Source organism: Athene noctua, chromosome 2 (assembly GCF_965140245.1).
Source record: "Athene noctua chromosome 2, bAthNoc1.hap1.1, whole genome shotgun sequence".
Taxonomy (NCBI): Eukaryota; Metazoa; Chordata; class Aves; order Strigiformes; family Strigidae; genus Athene; species Athene noctua.
This window is the reverse complement of record NC_134038.1, coordinates 126,899,429-126,922,762: the sequence shown is the minus strand read 5'-3', so window position 1 is coordinate 126,922,762 and position 23,334 is coordinate 126,899,429. Positions and strand designations below refer to the sequence as shown.

At 40.4% G+C, this 23,334-nt stretch overlaps 1 protein-coding gene across 5 annotated transcripts in view; it reads right to left on the bottom strand.

Annotated features, from left to right (window-relative positions):
• Positions 1 to 675: 675 nt before the first annotated feature.
• Positions 676 to 23,334, bottom strand: part of ADAM22 (ADAM metallopeptidase domain 22) — a 132,606-nt gene continuing 109,947 nt past the window's right edge. For 2 of the 5 annotated variants that reach the window (XM_074900232.1, XM_074900233.1), the window contains exons 26-32: positions 22,069 to 22,086; positions 18,964 to 19,158; positions 16,049 to 16,149; positions 15,431 to 15,497; positions 10,030 to 10,116; positions 2,051 to 2,174; positions 676 to 790 (exon numbers count right to left, since the gene is read on the bottom strand). In XM_074900232.1, coding sequence (XP_074756333.1) covers positions 770 to 790; positions 2,051 to 2,174; positions 10,030 to 10,116; positions 15,431 to 15,497; positions 16,049 to 16,149; positions 18,964 to 19,158; positions 22,069 to 22,086 — 613 coding nt within the window. In that variant the 3' untranslated portion in view covers positions 676 to 769. The remainder of the gene's footprint in view (positions 791 to 2,050; positions 2,175 to 10,029; positions 10,117 to 15,430; positions 15,498 to 16,048; positions 16,150 to 18,963; positions 19,159 to 22,068; positions 22,087 to 23,334) is intronic. The other 3 variants (XM_074900235.1, XM_074900234.1, XM_074900236.1) reach the window with 3 other exon arrangements.

The following is a 23,334-nucleotide window of genomic DNA, read 5'->3' as shown; positions in this document are numbered from 1 at the left end:
TATTAGAAAATTTGAAGTGTGATGATGTTAGTCATGACTGTTTCTTTAGGCATTTGGCAAAATACACTTACGTATAACTGCTATTTTTAACATTATCAAATGTTTACATATATACAATCTGTATATTGAGATTATAAACACGTAAGGTAAAAAAAAAAAGATATAATCCTTGTTTGTTTGACGTTTGTGTCAAATAGTTGCCTTTCAAAGCTTGACATCCTGTCACAAAAAAAAAATCCTATATTTCTTACTCCTGCATGCTAATTTCTACTACAGTATGTTGTTTATCCCTTACATGTGGAAAGTAAAGAACACGAGGTTCATGCATACAGCATACAAGTTTACATCAGCTGGGCTCTCCGGGAGGCGTGTTCCCAGTTCCACTCTGGTCTGACTCGGGACTGCACTAAACCAGAGAAAAACCTCTCTTATGCGGGACTGGCAAATGGACTGCAGTTGGGATTCTAGGTAAGTGTATCTGTCATCATGCGGAATAGCCTTGTCACGTCCGGGCTAATTATCCCCTGTTAATTTATGATTTTGGTTGTTCATCAAATCCATAAAATACTAGTCAACAAAAAAGAAAGAAAATAAAAGGCTGCTTTTTTTCCCTTCCAGTGGAGAGGAGGTTCTCACTGTGATCACGGGCATCTCTGTTGATCTTTCAAATTGTCTGAAGAGCAGATGAATGTGCAATGACTCAGAGATGCTGAGTTTCTATAAAATTCGAAGTAAACAGTTCTGATGTCACCCCAGGAAAAGAGTGCAGCTAAATGGACGTCTCCCATAGCTGGAGAGGGGGAAAAGGAACACAAAGACACACTGAGCACCAAGATAAAACAAGCTGTCACCCAAACAGTGTGAGGAGCTTGTTTGGGGAACTGTATCTACATCACTTGGATCATGAAGGCTACGCTCTTGGTCTCCTCCCAGCCTCTGGTGAGTATCTGTTCAGACCACAGACAGCAGCCTCAAGCATTTCAGCATGACTTGCAGCCAGCATAGTCAATGTCCACAGCTGGGAGTGTGGAGAGTTTGAAGGAAAAATGTCCGTGTGGCATCAACTTCGTATTAGACAGCTTTTGCCTTACAGTTATGCTAACTAACATTAGTGTAATTTCCCATTCTCTTCTGCCTAACTCTGCTCAGGGCAGCATGAATTTCTGCTGGGGGTTTGAGCTGGCACTGAGGCAGCTCCAGGGCTGAAAAACGTCAGTGCAGCCCTTCCTCCAAGCTGCTCTGCTCCACATGTGCCTGGGAGACCCTGTGCTGCCCCTCGCACAACTTTCTGCCCCAGGCAGGATGTGGGGGTAGCAGCATGCAGGTCCTCTCAGTAGCGCTCCGCTCCTGTTTTGTCTTGGAAAAAAAGGACAGAGAGCAGAGATGGGAATCTCATTTGCATCAGGAACATGAACTAAAGCTACCACAAGTAAAACTTCTAAAGTAAATTTCAGAGTTTTTTTGCTCATTCAAATATCTGCTATGTCTGATTCATACAAAGGAAGCAATGGCTACCTTCATCTTTCAGCAGCAGCTGGAAATCTCTCCCAGCATCACGATCCACAGCACCCACAGCATGTTCCAGCGGTTCCTGCCTACCCTGGTGGGCCGAGGTGGGCTCGGGGCATGTGGCAGAAAAGTCTCTCCAGGTCTGTGAGGGCTTGGTACAAGCCCTACACGTCCTCCTTAACTGCGACGTAGTTACCTTTCCATAAAGCTGGAAAGCAGCTATCGCCCCAGCACAAATGAGAGCTGCCACCTGTGTCAGCACCACCCCCATTCCAGGCACACTCCCAGCCTGAAATAAGACAACTAGTAAAATCTGGCCTTCAGGGCAGGTTTAAGAGCAACCTGCACGGATATCTGTAAACACAGCTACTGAGGCTGCCACAGGCTCAGCCTTCAGCAGCTTCTGGAGTTAAGGGTACAAAGGAAATGCCACTGCTGCTCTCACCGTTACTCCAAGATGCTGATCTGCCATGCTTTCCTTTTGTAAAACTGCCAGTAAATGAAGTCACTGATGAAATGAACAGAGAAGAGGGACACGTACCCTGGCACTTTGCCTGTTGGCTTTTTTCTCTTCATCAGGAAGTGGTGGCATCGGGTATGGGTATTTTCTGCTGGAAGCAATAGATCCAGTGGATGAAGATGGAGACTTTGCAGGAGATAGTGTCCTGAGATGTTGAAACACACAAAATAAATGATGTCTTCAGGTCCTAGCACCGCAACAGCAACTGCCATTACTCTGAAGCTTGGTTCAGAACCAAGTATACAGCTTATTATTAGCTCAGTATCGGGGGGGATAAAGTTGTTTGATCAGTAGTCTAATAATTTAATTATATGAATAAAGGTATTTATAGCTTTCAGGAACACTGCAAGAAAAAGTAACATTTTCTACTTCTTATTAGAATTGTATTGCATAACAAAAATGATTTCTTAAGCTGTTTTATACGGTGCTATAATTAATCATTATAAAATTAACAAACCAAATCCACAATTGAATAAATACAGAACTAAAAGATAGACATGGAGTTATGAAGCCTAAATAGAAACAGTGATTCTATAAATATAAGCTGAACGATGTCTTCTGCCAGTGACTAAATGGCAATTATCAGTGTCTTTATATGTACCTTACACATCTGCTATATCGATACAAACATAGCAAATAAATCTATTATTTTATAACACATTAATTTACACAAATGCATGCACTTGGAGGCCAAACTGTTAGTTGTGAAGTAACGAAGGCATATACAAAGTGCTAATAACAAATTATTAGACATGCAAGCATCATACAGTGCATATTGTTCCAGCCAAAGAAAGAGTCTGATGAGAATATACAAAAATGGACTGATTAGTCAATGGCAATCAGCATTTCTGTACAAGGTGAGTAGAGTAAGCAGGAGCAAGTAAATGTTTGTATCACATGAAAGGCATTCTTTTCATGTCAATAAGGCAGCAGCACAATATTGACTGAAATTTTATACCCAAGGAAAACTCTTATGCTTCTGTTTTGAGATTCTGCACTTTTCCCACTTGAGAGGTTCCTATCAGGCTTTAAATCTGGGCAGAATAAAAGGGAAAAAAAAGACTCAAAGTAGAAAAACAGAGCTATGCTGACCTTCTTGTTCTGTTTTGCAGACTGAGGGTATTTTTCACAGGAGGCCTCCCACTAGTGGGACCATCACCCAGACCCTCCCTATGCACTGCTGCCTACTATATTCTGATCTTCATGAGTCCCTGAAGATGGAAGGGTGCTCTCAGTTTCTACAGACAGGTCTCCCAAGCCCCTCAAATGCAGCAGAGGGCTACGTGTTGTGGCTGTAGACCCCAGTGATGAGCTCCATCACTGATACCAAGGAGCCACAAGAATCACCCCTGGCAGACAGCGCCACACCCTTGGCCCTGGGATTTGCAGGATTGGGTACTTTCATCTAGAGAGGATTACAGACAAGGCAGGGACTCTTTTATGTCTGGAATTGTTTTGTATCTCTATTATCTAAATTAAATTAATTTGCCTTTAACTAATTATTCTTTTATTTTGGACTACTGTATCATTTTGTTGTGTCTGTCGCTCTCTACAACAGCACACTCTCTTGTCTCCCATACAAACAATGATTGATGGTAGCCACAAGCAACAAGGTGTCAATGGAAATTATATGGTGACAGCTTTCCAATCTGGCTCACAATGCTCTAATGCTTCATGCTGTAGCCTCTAAATTCAACAGCACTTAAAAGATTTTGGTTGGTACAATTGTCCAAACACTGAAGAGTACATCTTTAGCACATGCACTTTGATCACCCATCAAGATGAACTGGACATACATAAATGTTTTCAGGAATACATAAAATTTCAGGAAAGTTTTAAACAGCTACTGCAGTATATAACAAAGAATTCATATGTCCAGCACCACAGATCTGGGCACCAAACTGCACATGCAACAAAACAGGTTTGGGGTTTTTTTTAAATCCAAGGAGAGGTTCGCAGCAGTGCCCTGCTGCTCACTACCTGTACAAGTCCTCTCATCTGCACCCACACTTAGACTGATAAAGATCACTAATAAACTATTAGTGGATCTAGAATTTAAAAAATGAGGAGAAAGAGGGGGAAGATAAGGAGAACAGATTTCACATATTATTACTAATTCACTTACAAATTATCTCCCACAGGATATAAAATCTTCACGTTTAAATTTATAATGATGCCCCTGGGTATCAGAAGCAAGGAGCTGGGGGGTGTTAGATCTGACTTGGCAAGCCCCATTAGAAAGCTGTTTATATAGGTACCAGAGCCAGGAGGTGGCACAGAGAATAAAGGCATCTTCCATTCTTTGCACCACAACCAGACACACAGCATCACCTCCTACACACCACAGACTCTTCCCATGCGTTATTTTAGGCCACAGGAGAAGGCCATGGCGAGAGGGAAAGCCATGACCAATATACCTGTCCATCAGCCTAAGTAAGTGTTCCTGGAATGAGCAATAACCCCCACAAGGATGGGGCATCTTGAACGCTTCGCTCTACAGCAGGTCCTCTGACCAGGATCCCTAGCTAAGCCTGTGGCCAGGTAGCTTTGCACCGTAACTCAAACACAATGCTGCCTTTTCAAAATATTTTGAAGCCCAGACCTCCAGTGTAGCTGCCTACATTTCTGACTTCTCAACCCCACTTTGTGTTGCCAGCTCAGCTACAGTTTGCACGCCTAACTGATGTGCACATTGCTGCTGCATGTGCAAAGCTACAGCCAAATACATTGAGAATGCAGTTGCACACTTAAAAGAAATGACCTTGCCCTCCCCTCACAGGCCCTTGCCCCTTATTTCTGCTAAACAAGTTAGGTGCTGGTTTTTGTCATCTTTAGTGCCATCTACTGAGACTGTAAAAACACATCACTACTAAGCATATGCTCACAGATCTTAGGACATATCTTGTGTAATAAGCATAGTTGTTTAAGGTGGTTTTGATGACTTTTCAGGTTCTGCCCTGCAATTGTGTATGTGCTGTGTATCCCAGATTTACATGTACTTTAAATGAGAAAGAGCCAGACATGACCTTTCTCATTTACAGGATGGAAGAAAGACAGCATTCAGGGACACTTGCGGGTAATGCTGGGGTTAAAGGTAGGCAAAACTTTTGCAGTTTGGTCAAGAGTGGGATCTGTTTAGCTTTCACTGGGGTTTCAGTTCTCCCACTATCACAACAATTAGCTTTCATGCCAAATATTGTTTCCAGCTGAAACTTGCACAAAAAACTAGGAAAGCAGTTGCAGACTGCATTCTGCCCTGTACACACCGTGACAGTTTCAGAGGTTTCACCACCAACCCCAAATAAAGCCATGCACCTCAACACACTGCAAGAATTCTAAGTTCTGACCAGAAAGCAAGATGTAGTGGTCACTTCATGTCTGTCTTTCTGTCACTGAAGCTGAAACTAAGAGTGTGGGGACACCATGCTGGGATTCACAACAAAACACTGTGGCAGCGGGAGGACATCTGCATGCACTCTCCTGCAGCCAGGCACCTGCCTGCTCTCCTTCATTGTCACCTGAGCAGGGAGAGTGTTGGCCCACAAAAGACAGTGAGAAATGTGTCACCTGGTCACACAACTAAGCGTCTTGTAACTTCAAATGTCATTTAGCTGAACTCAAGGCAGATGGCCCTGACAGATCTGAACTGTTCATAAACTGTGCTTGATTCTGTTTTGTAGACTGAAATAATTTAATGAAATGCACTTAACATTCAACCTGGCAAAAGCATTTCAAGCCTGAATGTAGATACTATCAGCCTAACCTGACCTTTGCTGCCATAGGTTCAGCTCTTTGTAGGACATCATCAGCCTTAATAATCCTACATGAGGAAGTTGGGATCTCCTAAAAACACTGCTGTGGCTCAACACTTTAACAGTTTAAATGCAGTTTCTTTTAAAAACCACAGATGTGTGCAAGCTTCCTTATAAAGTGCACCACCAGAGGGGAGGCTCAGCTTGTGGGGGACTGCAGAAAAGGCAAAGGCTGTGGCTTGAGCCATCCACTTTAAACACTGCACAGCAATGCCCCAAAAGCAGGCACTCAGATGCTTTAATGAACTCTTTTCCCTAACTCCTGAAATGAAATCCTGATCCTACTGATGTCAACAGGCATTTTTTTCATTGGCTGCCAACAAGGACAATATTTTGCTGTGGTTGTAATGGGGAAAACTTTTTTTTTTTCCCCTTGAAGCATAGTCTAAAGCTGCCTCAGCAAGAGCGGGGAGCTAATGGCTGGTCACAGCCTTGGCCTCAGCTGAACGCTCAGAGGAAGGCAATGGACCTCACAGAGCAGCAGAGACAACTCTGGCTAATGACCAGCTGAGGAGGAGCTGACAAGAAATCAAGGAAGAAAGCAAGAACACCAAAATAAAAAAACAGGAAGGAAATGGGTTGTTGTTTCCTGCCCTCCATGCTCCTTACCAATGCCTTTCTGATATGGGATGACCATTTTCCATGAGACCCATCCTAGGTCTCCATCTAAAAAACTTGCTTTCTTTGTAAACTATCTTCATACTTTTCAATTCCCACAGAATCTAATTTATTGTAAATATTTTCATTAAATCAAATGTAGGCAGCTCAGTGCTTCAGAAGGTGCCTTCTAGTCTTTTTTGTCTACAATTATCTATAGAAATGCCACATTTTGGGATTCTGACAGTTCATTTTCTGATACTATCATGGCTCCTAAGCCTTCCAAGATTCAGTGAGGATTTCGAGTAATCCTTAACCATATTTCATAAGGTCAGTCTGTGCAGTAGACCACTGTAATTGGCAATAACAAAAGTAGTAGTATCACACTGGTAAAACAGCGTGTCTCCAGCAAAGCTGAAACCAGGGAAAGGTTTTCTGTCTGCATTTATTGCTGCAGTTATGCAGCTATGGCCTGGCACATAAAATCTAGCCTAGCCTTTAAGCAGTAAAATGAGATGTTTCTTTACAGATCTTATTTTCTTACAGAAAGGAATCCCACAGCTGGGAGCTTTCTGGCACCAGAGACACCAGCCACTATTATTATCATTAAGAAAAAGTAATTATATAGAAATACCCACTAGACTTGTAGACTAGGAAAAAAAATAAGCAGGACACCAGGTGTCAGTGAGACAAATTCTGATTTATACAGGGATTTTTTAAGCTGCTGAAGAAAGTATTTTGGATTACTAATATCTTTATTTTCTGAAAATCTACAGCATTCCTAGGAACTGTAGGAAGTGTTTTTGTCTTTTTTGCCGTTTCTCCTTCAAACTCTACCTGCAACAGCACCAGTCATCAACACATTATTCCTAAAACTATAGGGAGACAAGCAAAGCAGCAGTGTTACTTTCAGGATGTCTTTAAAAGAAATCAAAGATGATTAGCAACAAAAATACTACTCCTCTAATTATCTGGTGTAAATGTCTTATCCTGAGCTATGATTCCTTAAACATAGTATCAGCTGCACAGCCTGACTTCAGCCTGACTTTTTCATTTACCAAAGATTAGTTTTGTTTTGTTCGTGAACCACTTCACAGGCTCAAAACCCAGCCATATGATGTTCAGACACACCATTCTTAGGAACAATGTTTTCCAGTCCATGACAGATTAACCAAAATTGCACCTGAGTTTTGGGGAGCAACTGTTCAGTTCAACCTCTCATAAATCCATGGCAACTCATCCCGGGGGAAGATCTGATCCTTTGCCTTCCATAATGTGTCTGCAGAATACTTCCCCATGGTTACTTAAATTAATTAGGACATGTGGGTTTCTAAATATATTCTAGTTTCTCTCTTATTTCTGAAGTTACTGCTGTAGGCAGTCATTAGCAAGCTTCTATGGTGAAAATTTTTAATTTATGTTTCATCTCTGATATACAAGCCCTTAAAACTCACATGGGTCAGCTTAATCCTCATCTACATGCAAAACCTGCTTGGTTTATCTCAAATACAATTAGAAATGTGATTCATTCAGTGCAACAGTTGAAAACCCTCGGGGTTGGGGTATGTTCCTATCAATTTAATCTAGTTACTAAATCAAGATATACTGATACTAAAAGATTAAAATCAAATTAAAAGTATCCACATGGGAATTTAAACATGTTTAACTAAACCATTTAAAGTAACTTACTTTAAACTAGTGCTATCTTCATATGTCATCAATGTCTTTGTTTATTTGGATCACAGGGCTTCTGACACAAATGCCCTGAAAGACAGCTATGGGGTAGATTATATGGTGAGTGACTGATGGCCTTGTCTGACCAACAAAAGGTCCAGAGGGTATTTTTAGGAAAAGGCTTGCTAATAAAAACACACCTCATTTCTAGTGTGAGTTTCGTGTGATTTCACCTTCAGTCACTTTTGGTTATTATGAATCTCAGTCTCATAGTCCAAAGGACTTCCCACAAAGGTTTTGCTTCATATACTGCTATGTGGATCTTATGATGAGGTAAGTATTTAGCTGCTCCATTAAACTAAACAGCTTGAGGCCCTGCAGTCCCTTGTAAGGTTTCTCGGGGCTTAAATCTCCCCAGTTCTTTAACATGCTTATTGAACTGTGAACACCAGAACTGGACCCTGTATCCCAGTGCTAAAAACAGAAAAGGCAAAACTACGGGATTCACAATACACCCTGTCTGAAAGTCCAAGCACCAACACCAAGATCTGGCTGACACCGGCTGGCAAAATCACAACACCCTCCCATAAGCCTGGGATTCTTGTGTCAGTAATTTTTACTTCTTGTTCAGGACCGAAATCAGGACTGGCAGGCTTAAATTCACCTCATTTGCCCTATTTGTTCATTGGAAAGCCTTTCTGCAACTTACTCTGTGATTTAAGAATCCTTGAAAGCAAACACAAATGGTTTTAAAAAGTGACAATTTTATGCTCTTTTAAGACTTTGTGACATTTTTAGTTCTAAAATGATTAAATTACTACTCTGCTATTTAGTATCTGCCAGTGCTACTATTGGAAGTGTTTGATTAGCCTCTTGTGATACACCTCCATCACTTTTTCCCAAATATACACTGGACATATTTAATAAATATTCCTGCCTTTTTGCACTATTATTAGGTCTACTAATGTAGCAAAATAATTGTTCAGATTCTATTTACTCATTCTTACCAGCCTTCACTGTTTTGGCTAAAGATTTTTCTTTATGTTTCTATAATTCTTGTTTCAGCTTCATTTTTTGACATGTTAACTTACAGCTTCACCAACTTCATGTTTTATGTTATTTGTCATAAATTGTCTTCCATTCTCTCCTATGCTAGCTGATTTTTTCAGCTGATACAAATGTCTATCTTGGCTGTGAGACGGTGTCTTTTGGGAATCTACTAAAACGTTCTCAGACTCCTGATTCATGCACAACAGGGAGGCCAACCTCATGCATGCTTTTTCTCTTTAACTTGGAATATATCAAGTAATATACACTTTTCCCTTTCAAAAACAAGTGATGTATTTGGTTGAACCCTACACTCACTTGTAACAGATTCATTAGTGGGTCGATAAATAGAGCACAGAGTATATTCTCATACATTTAATTTTCCAATCACAAAATATTAATTATTGCATTGTATGCTGAGGGTAAAATACCACTACTTTTTATTCTTTTTTCATTTAAATTTGAGTATGCACTATATAAGACAGTGGGGAGAGTCAAATGTGTTATGAAACCACTTGCTTCAGTATTTACATTCTATTTAAGTTAATACTACTTTATTAGTGATAAATATGTCTCATGCCCATAAAACACTACTTGGCATAAAATGATGAGAAAGCTACTACAAGCTACAGATGATGGTGGGAACGCATGCACTACACACACCCTTTTCAATGGCTTCATTAAAACATTCAGAAACAATAATTGTAAATTGCACATGAAGCCAAAAACAGACATCAAAATGCAGCAAAAGAAGAGGGGCCCTTTGCACCTACAGTAACTTGTATTGATTTATACAAGGTAGGAGTCCCAAGATATTTGTATATGCTGGAACAGCTCTTAAAAATGATATAGAATTAATTTACAAAATACCTAAAGTATGGTCCTTCAGTGTTTTTATTCACATCTTCTACCCACTTAGCTACATTATATTCTCTTTTGAACCATGGGTTTAAATACCTGCAGAAAGCAATGGAAGGAACAGAGAAAGCAGAAGAACAAGAATAGAAAATCTGAGAACACACAGCACAAGCTTAGCAAGGATGTCTTCATCCCCAAAATGCAAGTGAATATGGCAAATAAATCAGTATGGAAGTTGGGTGAGGACTAGGCAATGTGTACAACTGCATGAGAAAATCGGACCTACAACAAGACTGTTTGATTAATCTGGAAACTCTCTGGGATACATCATTCATTTAATGTCTTAAGGGTAAAATTCACTCCTATGCAGAGGGCCATCATTAAGTTCATGGTTTGAACTCCTCTCATGATCTTAGAATAAGGATGAAGAGGCATTTTGGCTCCAATCCGGCAGTTTGCTTGTTGAAGACACATGTTTGCACCCATCTAGAATAAATTGCAAGATAATGAGCACAGAAACTTGGGCTTGGCCCTTTCTACAGGAATGAATTTCAGCCTCAGTGTGTGAAAAGGCTTGAATTGTTTGCCGGTACAGTGGCAATTTTCACATTTTTCAATGATCATTTAATTTGGTAGGACCACAAGAAGCTTTAATGGAGGTGGGCTGCAGAGTTATTTCACATTTTACAGAAGCAATCTTGATACCAAAACCACGCTTTTTAGGAAAAAAGCCTGAGCTGCATACTCATATTAGTTACATGAAAACTATGAAATAAAGACAGCTGACAGTAATATTACCAGGGAAGAAGAAACTTTTTCGTAACTGGTTTCTCTTAGCCCCCAATAACATGATTAGCGAATTCCTCCCCCTCTGTCATGTTAAGAAAAAAGGGCAATGAAGAAACATGAGACTGCCTGGTCCAGTTTAAAGTCTGTTCTTGTTGTGTAAGAATGGTAACAGTTTAGCAATTATTTGTGATCACCACCTTTATATAACAGAGACTAGCACACTCTGAAATAGGAAACAAATTGTAGCCAAGGAAAAAGGGAAAGAAAATTCCTCTTTAAGTTATTTTTGATATTTCTGGGCCAGTTCTCACCACCCTTGTTTATGACAGTGACTCCAATGACCTCACACATGGGAATGGGCCTTGCAAGGGATTGCTCAGATGAGTAAAGGTTGGGCCAGATCATGTCATTCAACGCCCACCGTATTTCAAACCACGTTGACAACAAAAGCAGCAGCACTTTTTCGACTTCTTTTGCTCCTTTTTTGCTCTGGAACTTCTCCTCCCCGCCCCGCACAAGCACAGCCACAGCTCTCAGAAAGTACTCGCCCTCAGCCACAAGTGCTTCTAAGTAGCTTCCTCAGCTTGCTTATTTATCAGGAATCAGGAGTGCTTTATGCTTTCCAGCTTGGGTTCTTAGAGAAAGAAAACATTAAAAGTAGTAGTGCAGCAACAGATGAACCACAAGTGAAGCAATAGGCTGATGCCAGCATCACCAGGAACTAAAAAACGTCTGCTTTAGCTTTAATTGTAGGTTCGACTACACGTTTTCTTGCACTTGCTGCAGTACTTTCAACTTACTTTTTTTCATTTTAAAGGGTCTTTTGGTAACCATGAAACACTCCCAATCTGGCTTCCTGTATTAGAAAACAGTGTAATGTGGTATCAAAGCATGCAGTTGTTGCACAACCGTGTTGCAGGGTTTCCTGGGTCTGGTTGTATTACAGACCGTCGTTCACCACCTCAATTCATCTGTTACAGAAAGGTTAAACTTGAGTTACTGTAGACCACTACAGGATACCATCAGAAAGCTCTCAGGCTGATCCTCCTGGCCATATGTTCATTAGTGATGGCCAGAATCCGCATTTTCTATGAGTGAGAAATTCCACTTTTAAACACAGGTGTCTTTACACGTAAGTCTACAGCTAGACCAACAGCTCAATTTGGCTTGTAGCGCAACATGCAACAAGGCAAAAGACCTGGGCTCAAGAGTACTCATACTCCTCAGGCTGGCGAGGAGGAAGGTTAGCTAGCGCTGCAATCAGCAGGAGCACCTCCAAGCAGTCACGGTGTTTTGCCACAGTGAAATACTGTATACTGAGGGAAGGGACTTTTCATGGCATAAAATGGCAGCCCAAAACGCAGGGGCAGGTGAGACTGACCTGTGATCCCGACTCCCTGTTTGGGGGTGGTCAGAACCCCCTGGGCTTATGCCTTGGGCCGGGATTTGGTGGGCGAGAGAAAGCCCAGGCTCAGATGCATGGGTTACCTTGCTGCAAAAAGACAATATATAATAGAAAGTCTAATCCAAAGATGTTTGTATCAGTTATAACAACGAGGAAGACAATCGCTTATCGGAAAAGCAGTGCAAATTAACAAAGGTCAGAATCGCTGTTTGGCAAAACGCTTGTTTCCTGGGACCTGTTTTAACACAAGCTCCCAATTAAACTGTCAACTTATTCAGAAAAACTCTCGTTATCATTCCTAGATATCTCTAATAGATTTTAATAGGAAAACTTGTTTTATCAGGCCATTTCATCAACCCTGTTTCTGAAAAAGCTGAAGAAACATTTGGCCTGCTGGCATTCCTTCTGTGTGAACTGAACCATGTGCCTTTAGCGAAGAACACAAATTTTGTTTTAAAACACCTAGAAGCAATTAAAAAGTCCCGAAAGGGCTTTAGCAGTCTCCACAGAGCTATACCCTTAGCAGAAGCTTTGTCCATGTATCTGTTAGGTACAAGGGTCACACAAAGGCATGAGCAGTATGTTTTTCAGGAACTGCTCAATGTACTTGCAACCCTCCTGCCAGTGATGCTTGTGAGGGCTCCAGAGCTCAAATCTTGCTCAGTGCTTAAGAAATTTTGCTTAAACGATTTATGGCACGAGTCCCTGTCTGGTGCTTGGCTGTATACAAAAACCCCTTGTGCATAATATGTGCCGTTCCTGCAGACCCATGCATATGTCAAATACTTCTGCAGGCAACTGTGCTGGTGCACACCTGATTAAAAAAATTTATTTCTGCACAAGGTATGGCACAAAGGAACACCATTTTCTAGTGGTTAACTACACTGTCTCTGCTACTAACAGGAGACCAACGGTATTACCCTTTTTCTTCCATCTCAACAAGTATTCTTCATTGGATTCCCAAGGGCCACACAGATGGACTTTCCAAAGTTCCACCATTTCAGCACAGTTTTCAATATTCTTCTGTATTTCCCAGAGAAGGTAAGGTATATGTCTGGGAAAAGCCCCCATGTATTCTGAGGCATCCTCAGAACAGCTGGCATTGCTTTTTTGTTTTCCTAAATGAGTAAATGCTGGCCATAGTTAGATCATTCTCAGTCGGTTTTCTCTGCTTGCAAAGTAAGTTACCTCTCTAACCACAAGCACTGTGCGCCCTTGGCAATTCTCTCTGTTCCTCACCAAACTGACACAGCACGTGGATCACTCAGTGGGAGCTCTCTTTCCAAGGGGTGATAGACTTGCCAAGGAGACTCGGACAAGCCGTGTGGCCCCATGCAGTCCAGGACAGAACCCATCAGGAGAAAGCATTTTCCTGCCTGGCAGGTCTCTCCCAGGAACACACACACTGCGCTTCAACCCTAACAGGCTGCTGCACAGCCCTTGGGAAGTACAAGCCTCCTCCCTCTAACACCAGGGCTGCTGCTGAGTTGAGAGACCATAACAAGCAGCAAGGAAGAAAGCAGAGAATTAGGTGGAAATTCAGGGGGAAGCTTTAAAACAGAAAGAAAAAAAAAAAAATACAGGAAAAAAGATTTCCAACTCACACACTCAGTCTACCCACTTATTTAGTGCTCCAAAGTCCTCAGAGCAAATGTATAATATACCAACTGAGCAGCACAGGGACAAAATATGCCCACTGGGAGGGGTTTTTTTTACTGAAAAGAATACTCTTCCCATGCAGTTACTTTCACTCTAGGCTAAAAAAACCTGACCTGGTTTCACTCTTTATGGACCAATTCAGCCCCAGTGTACACCTCTGCTGAATGACAGAATAAAGGTATCATAAATTTAAACTTTTATTTTTTAACAAATTTTGTTTAAGAAATACAATTGGAAAATTAAGGAAAGCACAGGACAAGTTTCTAAAGAAGAATGTGCAAACTCATTCGTATCTTGGCAGTTTGGTCAGACTAATTTTGCTTTTATCAAACTGTCTCATGCAAGGAGAAAAAGAAATGAGCAAAAAACTTTTCAGGAAGGGTTTATCAGCACAAAGACCAAGAGCACAGGGGCACTTGATAGACAAATTCCTCCAAGGGATCTAGGGCTAAAATTTCTGGTTCTATGTTGCCACTTTGACCATGCAATGTTATAATTGCAGTGTGCATCAAACTATTATTTCTGTAACTTGTTACAGAGGGTCTTCTCTATGAATTTTTCTGAGCCTACTCACCTCAAGACAGTGCACTGCAGGTGGAAGAAAACTTTCAGAACAAACTCAAAATCCCCAAACCGAAGAAAGCAGGGCCCAGACAGGAGTTAGCATTAGTTTCCAGCAGGGTTGGTATCAAGAGCATTTGCCCATAGAGGTGCAAAGTTAGTACTAATGATTGGGGGGGGGGGGGGGGGGGGGCACTGTCATTGCCACCATGGTCAAAGAGGGGCCACTCCCATGTGGCATAAGTGCTGCAAGAGCAGGCCAGTGCTTGACAGAGATTATGTTTCCAGCCATTCACCATTCATCCATGAAAGGAGCCTGAAAGGGCAGGCTTAAGTACATAAGAAAGGCTCTTTCCCTATGGGGAGCACTGCACACATGGGCTCTTCAGTAAATGTAACCAATAAATCAATAGGAAAGCAACTCTAAGCCATACTGAAAAGGTCTAGGGATCAGTCGCTTGGTAAAAACTCTCATTACCCATTTATCGCAGGGCTTATTCAGCTAGCTGTTTCAGGCTTACAACAATAAACTTCAGGGTACTGTCAAAGCAGAGAGATACCTCTCCTAAAACTTCCAGGCAGGTACTCAGAGATATAGATCTCTAACTCTGCAATGGCCCAACCCAAGGTGAAGACAAGGGTAGGAAACAGGTTATCAAAAATTCAGTATTGAACCAGGATACACTCAGCAATGGCAGTTTACTGTAGATAAAAGCCTGCAGTGATGGTGCAGGCTGCCACAATCATTGGGAATTGCTATGGGAACGACTGTGAGGAAGCCTACATAAAAAAGAAAATTGATAGTTAATTTTTAAAGAATACATAAAAAGAGGTTGAAATACATTAGCCAAACCATGTACCAGATTATCAGTCAGCAATCAGAATGGGCCACAGAGCAAAAATGCAGCTGTCTACTTTTCAGTACTCTTAATCTCCATCTACAAAACACAAATATGAAAACTGTACTTTCTGGCTTTGCTTTTATAAGTTCAGACTTACTCAGTTGAATTAGACCGTGGCCTAAATCTTTTGCCTCTGACTTTCTTTCTGTTTCCTCCTATATTACCTGAAAGAAATCAAAGGATAAAGACATATGGTAAAACAACTTGAAACTCACCTGCATCCCATGCCAAACTGCATATTCTTTTTGCATCCCCAGCAAAAGAGTCATTAACTCATTAGCGTTGAACATTTAAAAGTCACAGCTCAGTGACTGTTGATTTACCTCAGACCAGCTAAACTTGGCACTTGGGTGATCTTTCTCTACTTTTTGTTGCAACTGTGCAGAGCAAAAAACTCCTTAATTTCACCTTTCATTTGAGAAAAATACTAAACACTGCCTGATAAAATCACAGAAACTGGTAAGATTGGATAGACTTCTTCCTCTTTTTCATGTTAGCTCACACTGCAGGAACGGGAGAAATTAGATGTCATTTCTATGTGACAAAGCATTGTGCAAAAAGATATTTATGTAGGATGCTGCTAAATCCCCACTCCAGGTTTAATAACAATTAGCACAATTTTAAGGAGTCCTGCTGTTGTCCTAAGATCGGCTAAACTTTCAGAAACGGCCCAGAGTCCGGTTCCACTGTGGCCAGCACAGAGGTTCACACTTACCTTGCCAAGAATTACTCCTAGGCCTCCCATTTTCACAAATGTCTGAAATATGTTTTGTGTCTGGGATCCTTTCACTCCAGGAATGAGATAATCCATTTGACCTGGAATAGGAGGGCTCAGATGCGGTTATTGTTAAGGGTATTGTCTCACATCAATGTTAGCTCAGCTGTTTACTGAGTCACACTCCCGAGGCCGGTGAAATAACATAGCCTAAGGTCTGTCTGCACTAGCAGAGCATCCAGGATTTCTGGTTAAAAACTGCAGTTATGTTTCACAACTGTCCCTGCAGCAGCCTGGTGTGCCCACGTTCAAGAGCCAGGCTTCAGCACTCCTTTCTCGCATGTCTGCTGTGGAAAGCACAAACACCAGCGCACACCAGCTTTCCTTTGGATTTGCAGCTCTGCCTCAGTTCTTAGCTGGAAGATGCTCTTCCAACTGTGCTCAGCTCAAGGTTTTTCAGTCTTACAGTCAAGCACATCCCACCTGCAGGCTGCCCACTCCCTCCCTGTGCTGCTGCAGGAAAGCCTGAACTGCTTCTCTCACCCCACTACTACCAGTCTCAGGGGCCCAGGAGTCCATGATGAGCATCCTCCGGCTCACAGCTGGTAGCTCCAGTGGAGGGGTAACTGCCTCATTTTTGCTAATTTTGAATTTTTATTATGTTTTGTCAGCCAGTCACTGCAGTATATACTTCTAATGCTAAACTCAAAGCCAAAAGCAGTCTTTATATCGAGGTGCTTGGTGCAAAGTTAATTTTTTCCTTCTCTTGTATTCCCTCTAAGAGCTAGAGATGTGTGTGGTGATGTCCAACACACAGGATTTTGCAACAGGCTCCCTCCTGTTGAAGTAGAGCTGCTGCTTAGCTGTTTGCTAAGTTGAGATCACAACTATTTCCAAAAGACAAGAAAACAAGAGGAAGTTGAAAACTGGTCATAATAGATGGCTTATTTATTATAAAGATTTGCTTAAAGGAACTATTTCTGTAGTTTCTAAGTCTAGATAATCTTGCATTTTTCAGCCTCTGCTTTCCGTGGAGGGCACGCATCTGAGAGATGCTCTTCAGTTTCCAGAAGACCAGGCTAATCACAGCCACACTGAAGTAAGCCCAGGGTTTCATTAATTCAAACTTAATTACAGTACAAAAGGTCCCAGAACCAGCAGATCCACTGACAAATTTTTTAATAATTTTCTCCTCCTAAAGGCCCATTTGCAGGTTCAGGAATGTCTTGCTACATCATATTTCATAATAGCAAGAGTTGTCATAAAGTTATGTCTTAATCCTTGAACATCCTCTGAATACCAGCTAACACTTCATAGTGCTTTCCAGCATGAAAAAGCCCAGGCAGCCAATGGCCCAGTCACTCCAACATCGGCCAAGAGACGCCATCAGTACCTGACTGAGCAGAGCAAATCAAAACCAGCTTGGAAGGCAGAAATAGCACTCTGAGTATTCAAATGAAAGGACTAACGTCAGCTCCACCACAATGTTAATGGAATATTTGTCAGACTTACTTTTCCAGACTTGACAGTGGCACAACATACCTGAACTGGTGGTGGGGAACAACAAAACTCTCTAGTACAGACAGACCTTAGAAACCATTCGCTTTTTGGAACAAATACTAAACAGAGGCACATGAAAGAAATGACATATGAAAAGAAACACAGATACTGAATGAAAGAAGAGACGCATTAAATGACATTCATTTAAAAAACCTTCTTTCTTAACTGGTATTTGAACCTGCTTACACAAAGCTATTAAAACTTGCTTTCCCAGGACATTTTTCAAAATTTTATCCAAACGAGTAAAGATTCTCCAGCACAAACAGTGCTTCCTGAAAAAAAAACTGATCACACATCTACAAAGCTGAATTTAAAAATTAGAAATCATCAGTTAATCAATACTACAGTCTTCCAAACAAAACATTCATTAGAACAGACTAAAAGAAGTTGCATATAAGATATAGCTGCTATACCCAAATAGCAAATGTCACTGCAAATGTATCCCTTCCATACATTTCTCTTTACTTTCAACAAAGAAAAGGGCTTCATCAACTGCATAGTTAGACAGACTACTCAGCAAGACAAGAACTGAGAATTGCAGTTTTCTTATGAAGCAGTTCAGGACTGTCTGTCCCTCCTACAACACAGTGCTTCTCATAAATTGTTTTAAATTGCTAGCTAGAGATTTTCATAATTAAAGGGTCTTGTAACTGCTGAGGAATGGTGAGCATCATGACCTAATGACCTTAGCAATTACAAATGACTCGCAATGTTTTCAATGAACTTTCCATTTTAAAATCATTTGGGGTCTTTTAAGTAACTGGAACAATAACAAAATTAATGAAATCTGATCAAGGGCAAAATCCAGTGCCCTCCTTGGTTACTCATAATAGCAAGCGTAAAACTACAGGAAGTCTTTGTAGAATTATTTTCTAAGATAATACTTGGTGACCATTTAGTATACTAGTCTAATGAGTAGAATAATATGCAAGCACCATAATCTTTAATGTGAGACAGCAAGAATATTATCCAGAAGTCTAGGTCAACTCAGTGAATTAATGACATTGACAAATACAGATATAAAAATAACATTTATATTGAACAGTTTATGTTTATAACTATTATTGAAGCAAGACAGTGTTCCTTTTCTTTGATTACATGACCATGATTTAAAAACACGTGGGTTTTTTATTTATTTTTTTATTGAGCCAGCAATTATTATTAAAGTTTACTTGAAAACAATTTTCAAGCAGGGAGATGACAAAAATCCGATTCACCTAAAATTGGTTTAGAATGGAAAACTTGTTTATGCTGGCCTAATAATTTGTGGCTCAGGGCATGTGAGAACAATCAGTAATCAAAGCACAAAGGATGCTATTTCAAACATTCCACAAAGAAAGAAGAAAGAATCAAACCTGCTGCAAAACAATGAAATGTTCTGACTAATGGAATAATGGGTGATGGAACAGGTAGAAATCTGAAAATGCGACAGAAAAGCAGACCTCTTCTTAGAACTAGATGCAGAGTTTGTGCTGACTCCAGGAGGCATGTCGCTATAAAAAGAGTCGGCCTCTCCAGGCTTTTTTACATAATCTCCCTGGGGTATTTGTCTAAAGCATAATAAACATTGTAGAGTCAGAAAACATGACAGCATCAGCACGCACACAAACATGCACAAATATTAGTTTAAAAGAAAAAGGCAAGGCTAGGGATCCTTGAGGAAAATGTTAACTACACACAATAAACCTGTTAATAAATAATTCAACCATCTGAGAGAATACTCCTGCATACTTCTGATATGTGAAGAAAAGTGGATTATGTGGTTTTAGTAGGGGAAAACAAGGAACAATTCACTGATAAACTCTGATTGTAGTTTTCAGAGTGTTTGTTTATGGTTCTTGAGACATTGAATAACCCAGTTCAGGTATTTCAAATGACTCTTCACTCCGGTTGTCAAAAACATCCCCAGGTGCTGTACAAATACTGCAGCCTGAGCTGAAACACATGCCTGGATCAAAAAGGAGTTCAGGAAACTGAATGCTTTTCTTCCTTCTGAGATAGATGCTTTTCTCTTAATTTTTGTGATCATTACTGAATTCAAGAATAGCAACCTTTTGAGTTGTTTAAACCTCAGGAGGAGAAAAACCTCCAGTTTATTAACTGTTCTCTTGTGCTGGGGACCTAACGCCAGTCAGAGGTTCTCAGCTACTCCTGGTTACCACAACACACTCAATCTGCCAAGACACATAAAAGTAGTGCCACACACACCTGACAGTAGTTTATCCTTTTCCAGTACTAGAAGCTCAGTTTTGGTGCATAAAACTATGAATTAGAAAGTCCTAATCAAGTTACACACCCTTTTTACAGATGGTGAATTCATTGCTAGCAGAAAAACTGTAAATATTCCAGTTACAGTTCCACCAAGTTGAAAAATCCTCCCTAGTACAAGTAGCTACTTTGAAAGTTGACTATATCGTAGTACCAGCAGTTTAGTTATCCATTCAGCCTTGCACTTTCCAAGGCCTTTTTGCCTCAGTCTGCCCCTATTAAGATGAGCATTTATCAGAAATCAGAGTCACATTCAAACTGTGTCCAACTACAGACTTCATCTGGGCTCTCTTAATTCCATATCTGATTTCTAATGCTCCCGAAGTATTTAAAATATATAATTACTTGGCACATAAATCATTAGTGTAATGCAATACTTCCCCACTATTTCTTCTAACACCTCTTTAGTCTCGGTTCTTGTCCCATTCCCAGCCATCAGTGTGTTCAGAGTTGACTCAGCGTGGGCAGCTCTTCTCCCCAGGGTTCCTCCAGCCAACTGTCCTCTCACTACCCCATCAGAAATTATTTCTCTCACAAAGCTGTGCCCTTTAAGCCACACAATTCCAGCTGGCAGAATCCTTGTTAATTTGCTCTTTTTATTATTTTCAGTCTACTCATTTCAGTTGCTTAGTACTACCAAATATCGTTCCTTATGTAATGCTTGAAAATACCTCAATGGCTTGTTTTCATCTTTATTTATGGCCTAATTGTAAACAGTTTTAAAAAAACACTCTGAACACTCTGGTGGATGTTTGCTTTTTCCATTTATGGAGTACTCCTTGTACATAACCAAAATTATTCTATTTAGAAGTCAGCCTACAGAACTTCATTTTCTGCATGAAGATGTAGTTACTTAGTAACTATATCATCTTCAAAAGCCTCAGCTTATGCTAGTTTTCACTCTGCCCTTGTCCTCAGACACAACTGCAGACTGACTGCATACTCACAGCTCTCTGTCCATCTACTCATTTTTGGAGATGAGGGAATCTGAAAAAGTTAGATTCACTAATATTCCAACATAAACATGTATGGGGCAATCTCTGTATTTCAAGGTTCTGGCTGCTCTGTCCTCAGCCAACACTGAAACATCCACAGTGAAGTGACTCGATGGCCATGTTAGTCTGCACTTGTAGCTACATCACGTGCCACTGAGCAGCACCAAACCTTGAAATTCTGCCCTCTTTGTACCACGTGACATTTACTACCAACCAACCTCTCCATAAGGCTTTACTTCAACAGTTTTGCCTTTTTCCTGTTACTGTTCCTGCCACCTATCTGACCTTGTAGTACACAACCAGCACTTGGCAGAGCTTTTCTGCTTTTTACAAGTATTTTGAGCCTGGCAGAGAAAGCACTACACAGGCAGGGGAAATGGAGAACAAGCACAACAGGTAGCAGCAACAAACAAAGCAGTAGCTTGGATCAGGAGGTGGTGATACAGTCAGAAAACAGGAGAATCTGAGAAACCCTCTTATCTGCGGAGGACTGGGAGAGTAAGGGGCCAGCTCCATTCTAGAAGACCAGTCTGCCAGGCAGATGACTGATGACAGGATAGGTGGTCTTCCAGGAGCCAAACCAGAGTCACGGGGAAGTGTTTCGTTTTTAGCCACAAGATTAAAAGGGTGAAAACTCAGCCCTGTGCTGAAGACAGTACCATGCTTTAGCTACAACTCAACTGAGCAGGGTGGTGGGAAGGAATGGGCTCTTCATTTGCACAGCAATTTTAATGCATTGTATATTTAACCACAAAAGAAACTCCAGGAATGAATTTGTCTCAAAAGGTTCCTGAACATCATGTTAATATTAATCATTCAATTCTCAGCCTCCCAAGAACACTGTCATCTCTAATAGCAGATTTTCAGTCTCTCTTACTGGAAATATTCTCCTGTTTTCCTAAATACAACAGTCTACATCAGAAGTAAACATTATATTTGCTACTGAGTCCAGCGAAATCAGAATTTCAAGCAATGTCTTTAGAGAATAAATATCAATTTCATATATGCAAGCAAATATTCTTTAAAATATAATTCATTACTATATTTTCCTTATAGAACATACAGTTCAGATCACTATATTTCTTTATAGAAATTATAGTGATTGCTGTATTTTCTTTATAGCATCTAAATGAGCAAGAGAGAAGAAAGCTATTTTCAGAACTTCCTGATATAGATTCTATTACTTTTATCACATACCTCTGTCTTCTGTAGTTTCTTTCCAAACAAAGAGAAGAGAAAGAAATAAGAATGAGTCATCAGTATGCAAATATACATGGTCAGTAAGAGAAAAAAATGTAAAGAAAAAGTAACGTATGAAGAATTAAATTTTTGCTCAAAATATTTCTACAGAAACACTTCTGAAATAAAACATACTAAATCAGAATAAACAAGGAAAATATATTCATATTGATGGCTAAAGTCAATGTTGAGTTGGAGGTGTAGTTCATGATGAGTTTAAGTCTAGTCACTCTGAAGCTGCTAGTGAAAGGTGCACTCTTGTCCTCCACCTCCAAAAACTAATCACACTGGCTAGATGTGACCTCAAAATGAGCCTTTTAACTTTTTGAGTTGTATTCAAAATAGTAAGTCCAGATTTTTGTATTGCCAGAAGCTGAGAGTGATGTACCAAGACGGCGTAACCTACCTTTTTACTATCTAATCTTCACGTTTTTTTCCAAGTGCTTCCTTTCTTACATGTTTCAGGCTGAGGGCAGTTCAATCTCAGTCTAACAAACCAGCAGGGGATGTGCCAGTTTGTTACGCCTAACTGCTGGGGCCACATGTGTCCCAGCTACAGCACTGCCCACAGCTGAACCTGCCCTCCAAGCGCACCAAGGACCTGTGGAGGAAGGACTTCAAGAGCCATTCTCACCCAAACACAGGCAACAAAGCAAGTACCTCGAATCCTTTTTTTTTTAACACATACAAAAAAATTAACTCCCCTTGTTTTTTAGAAGAAATTCATGAAAGGAGGAAAACTGAAAAAGATCAGTCAGGCTAAAATAATCTATTTTGCCTCTCAGCAAGCAGAACACTGACAGCTCTATACCAGAAGAGAATTTGCACCTTATCTGCAAATTACAGATCTCTCTTACCAAAAAGATGCCTGAATTAATTTCATGTTAAGCTGACTGAATATAAACATCTGTTTAAGGAAACCTATGGTTAAATGCTTTACTGACTGACTGAAGACTAATCCTGCTAAATTTATTTCATCATTAGGAGAGATTTATAATTGAATTAAGACTGTATTCTTGTATTTCCTTTGTCAGATACAGTAACATTATAATCTCATCATCTACAAAAAAAGAAAAGCAATAGCTAAGTAAGAAATAAATTTCAAACCTGGATCAAGCTCTCCAAAACCATATACACATGTAAGAACTGCTTCAAAAACGCTAACACTATAAAAATGTCACTGTACAAATATAATCCAATTTTGATTTTTTATATTATGTTTGA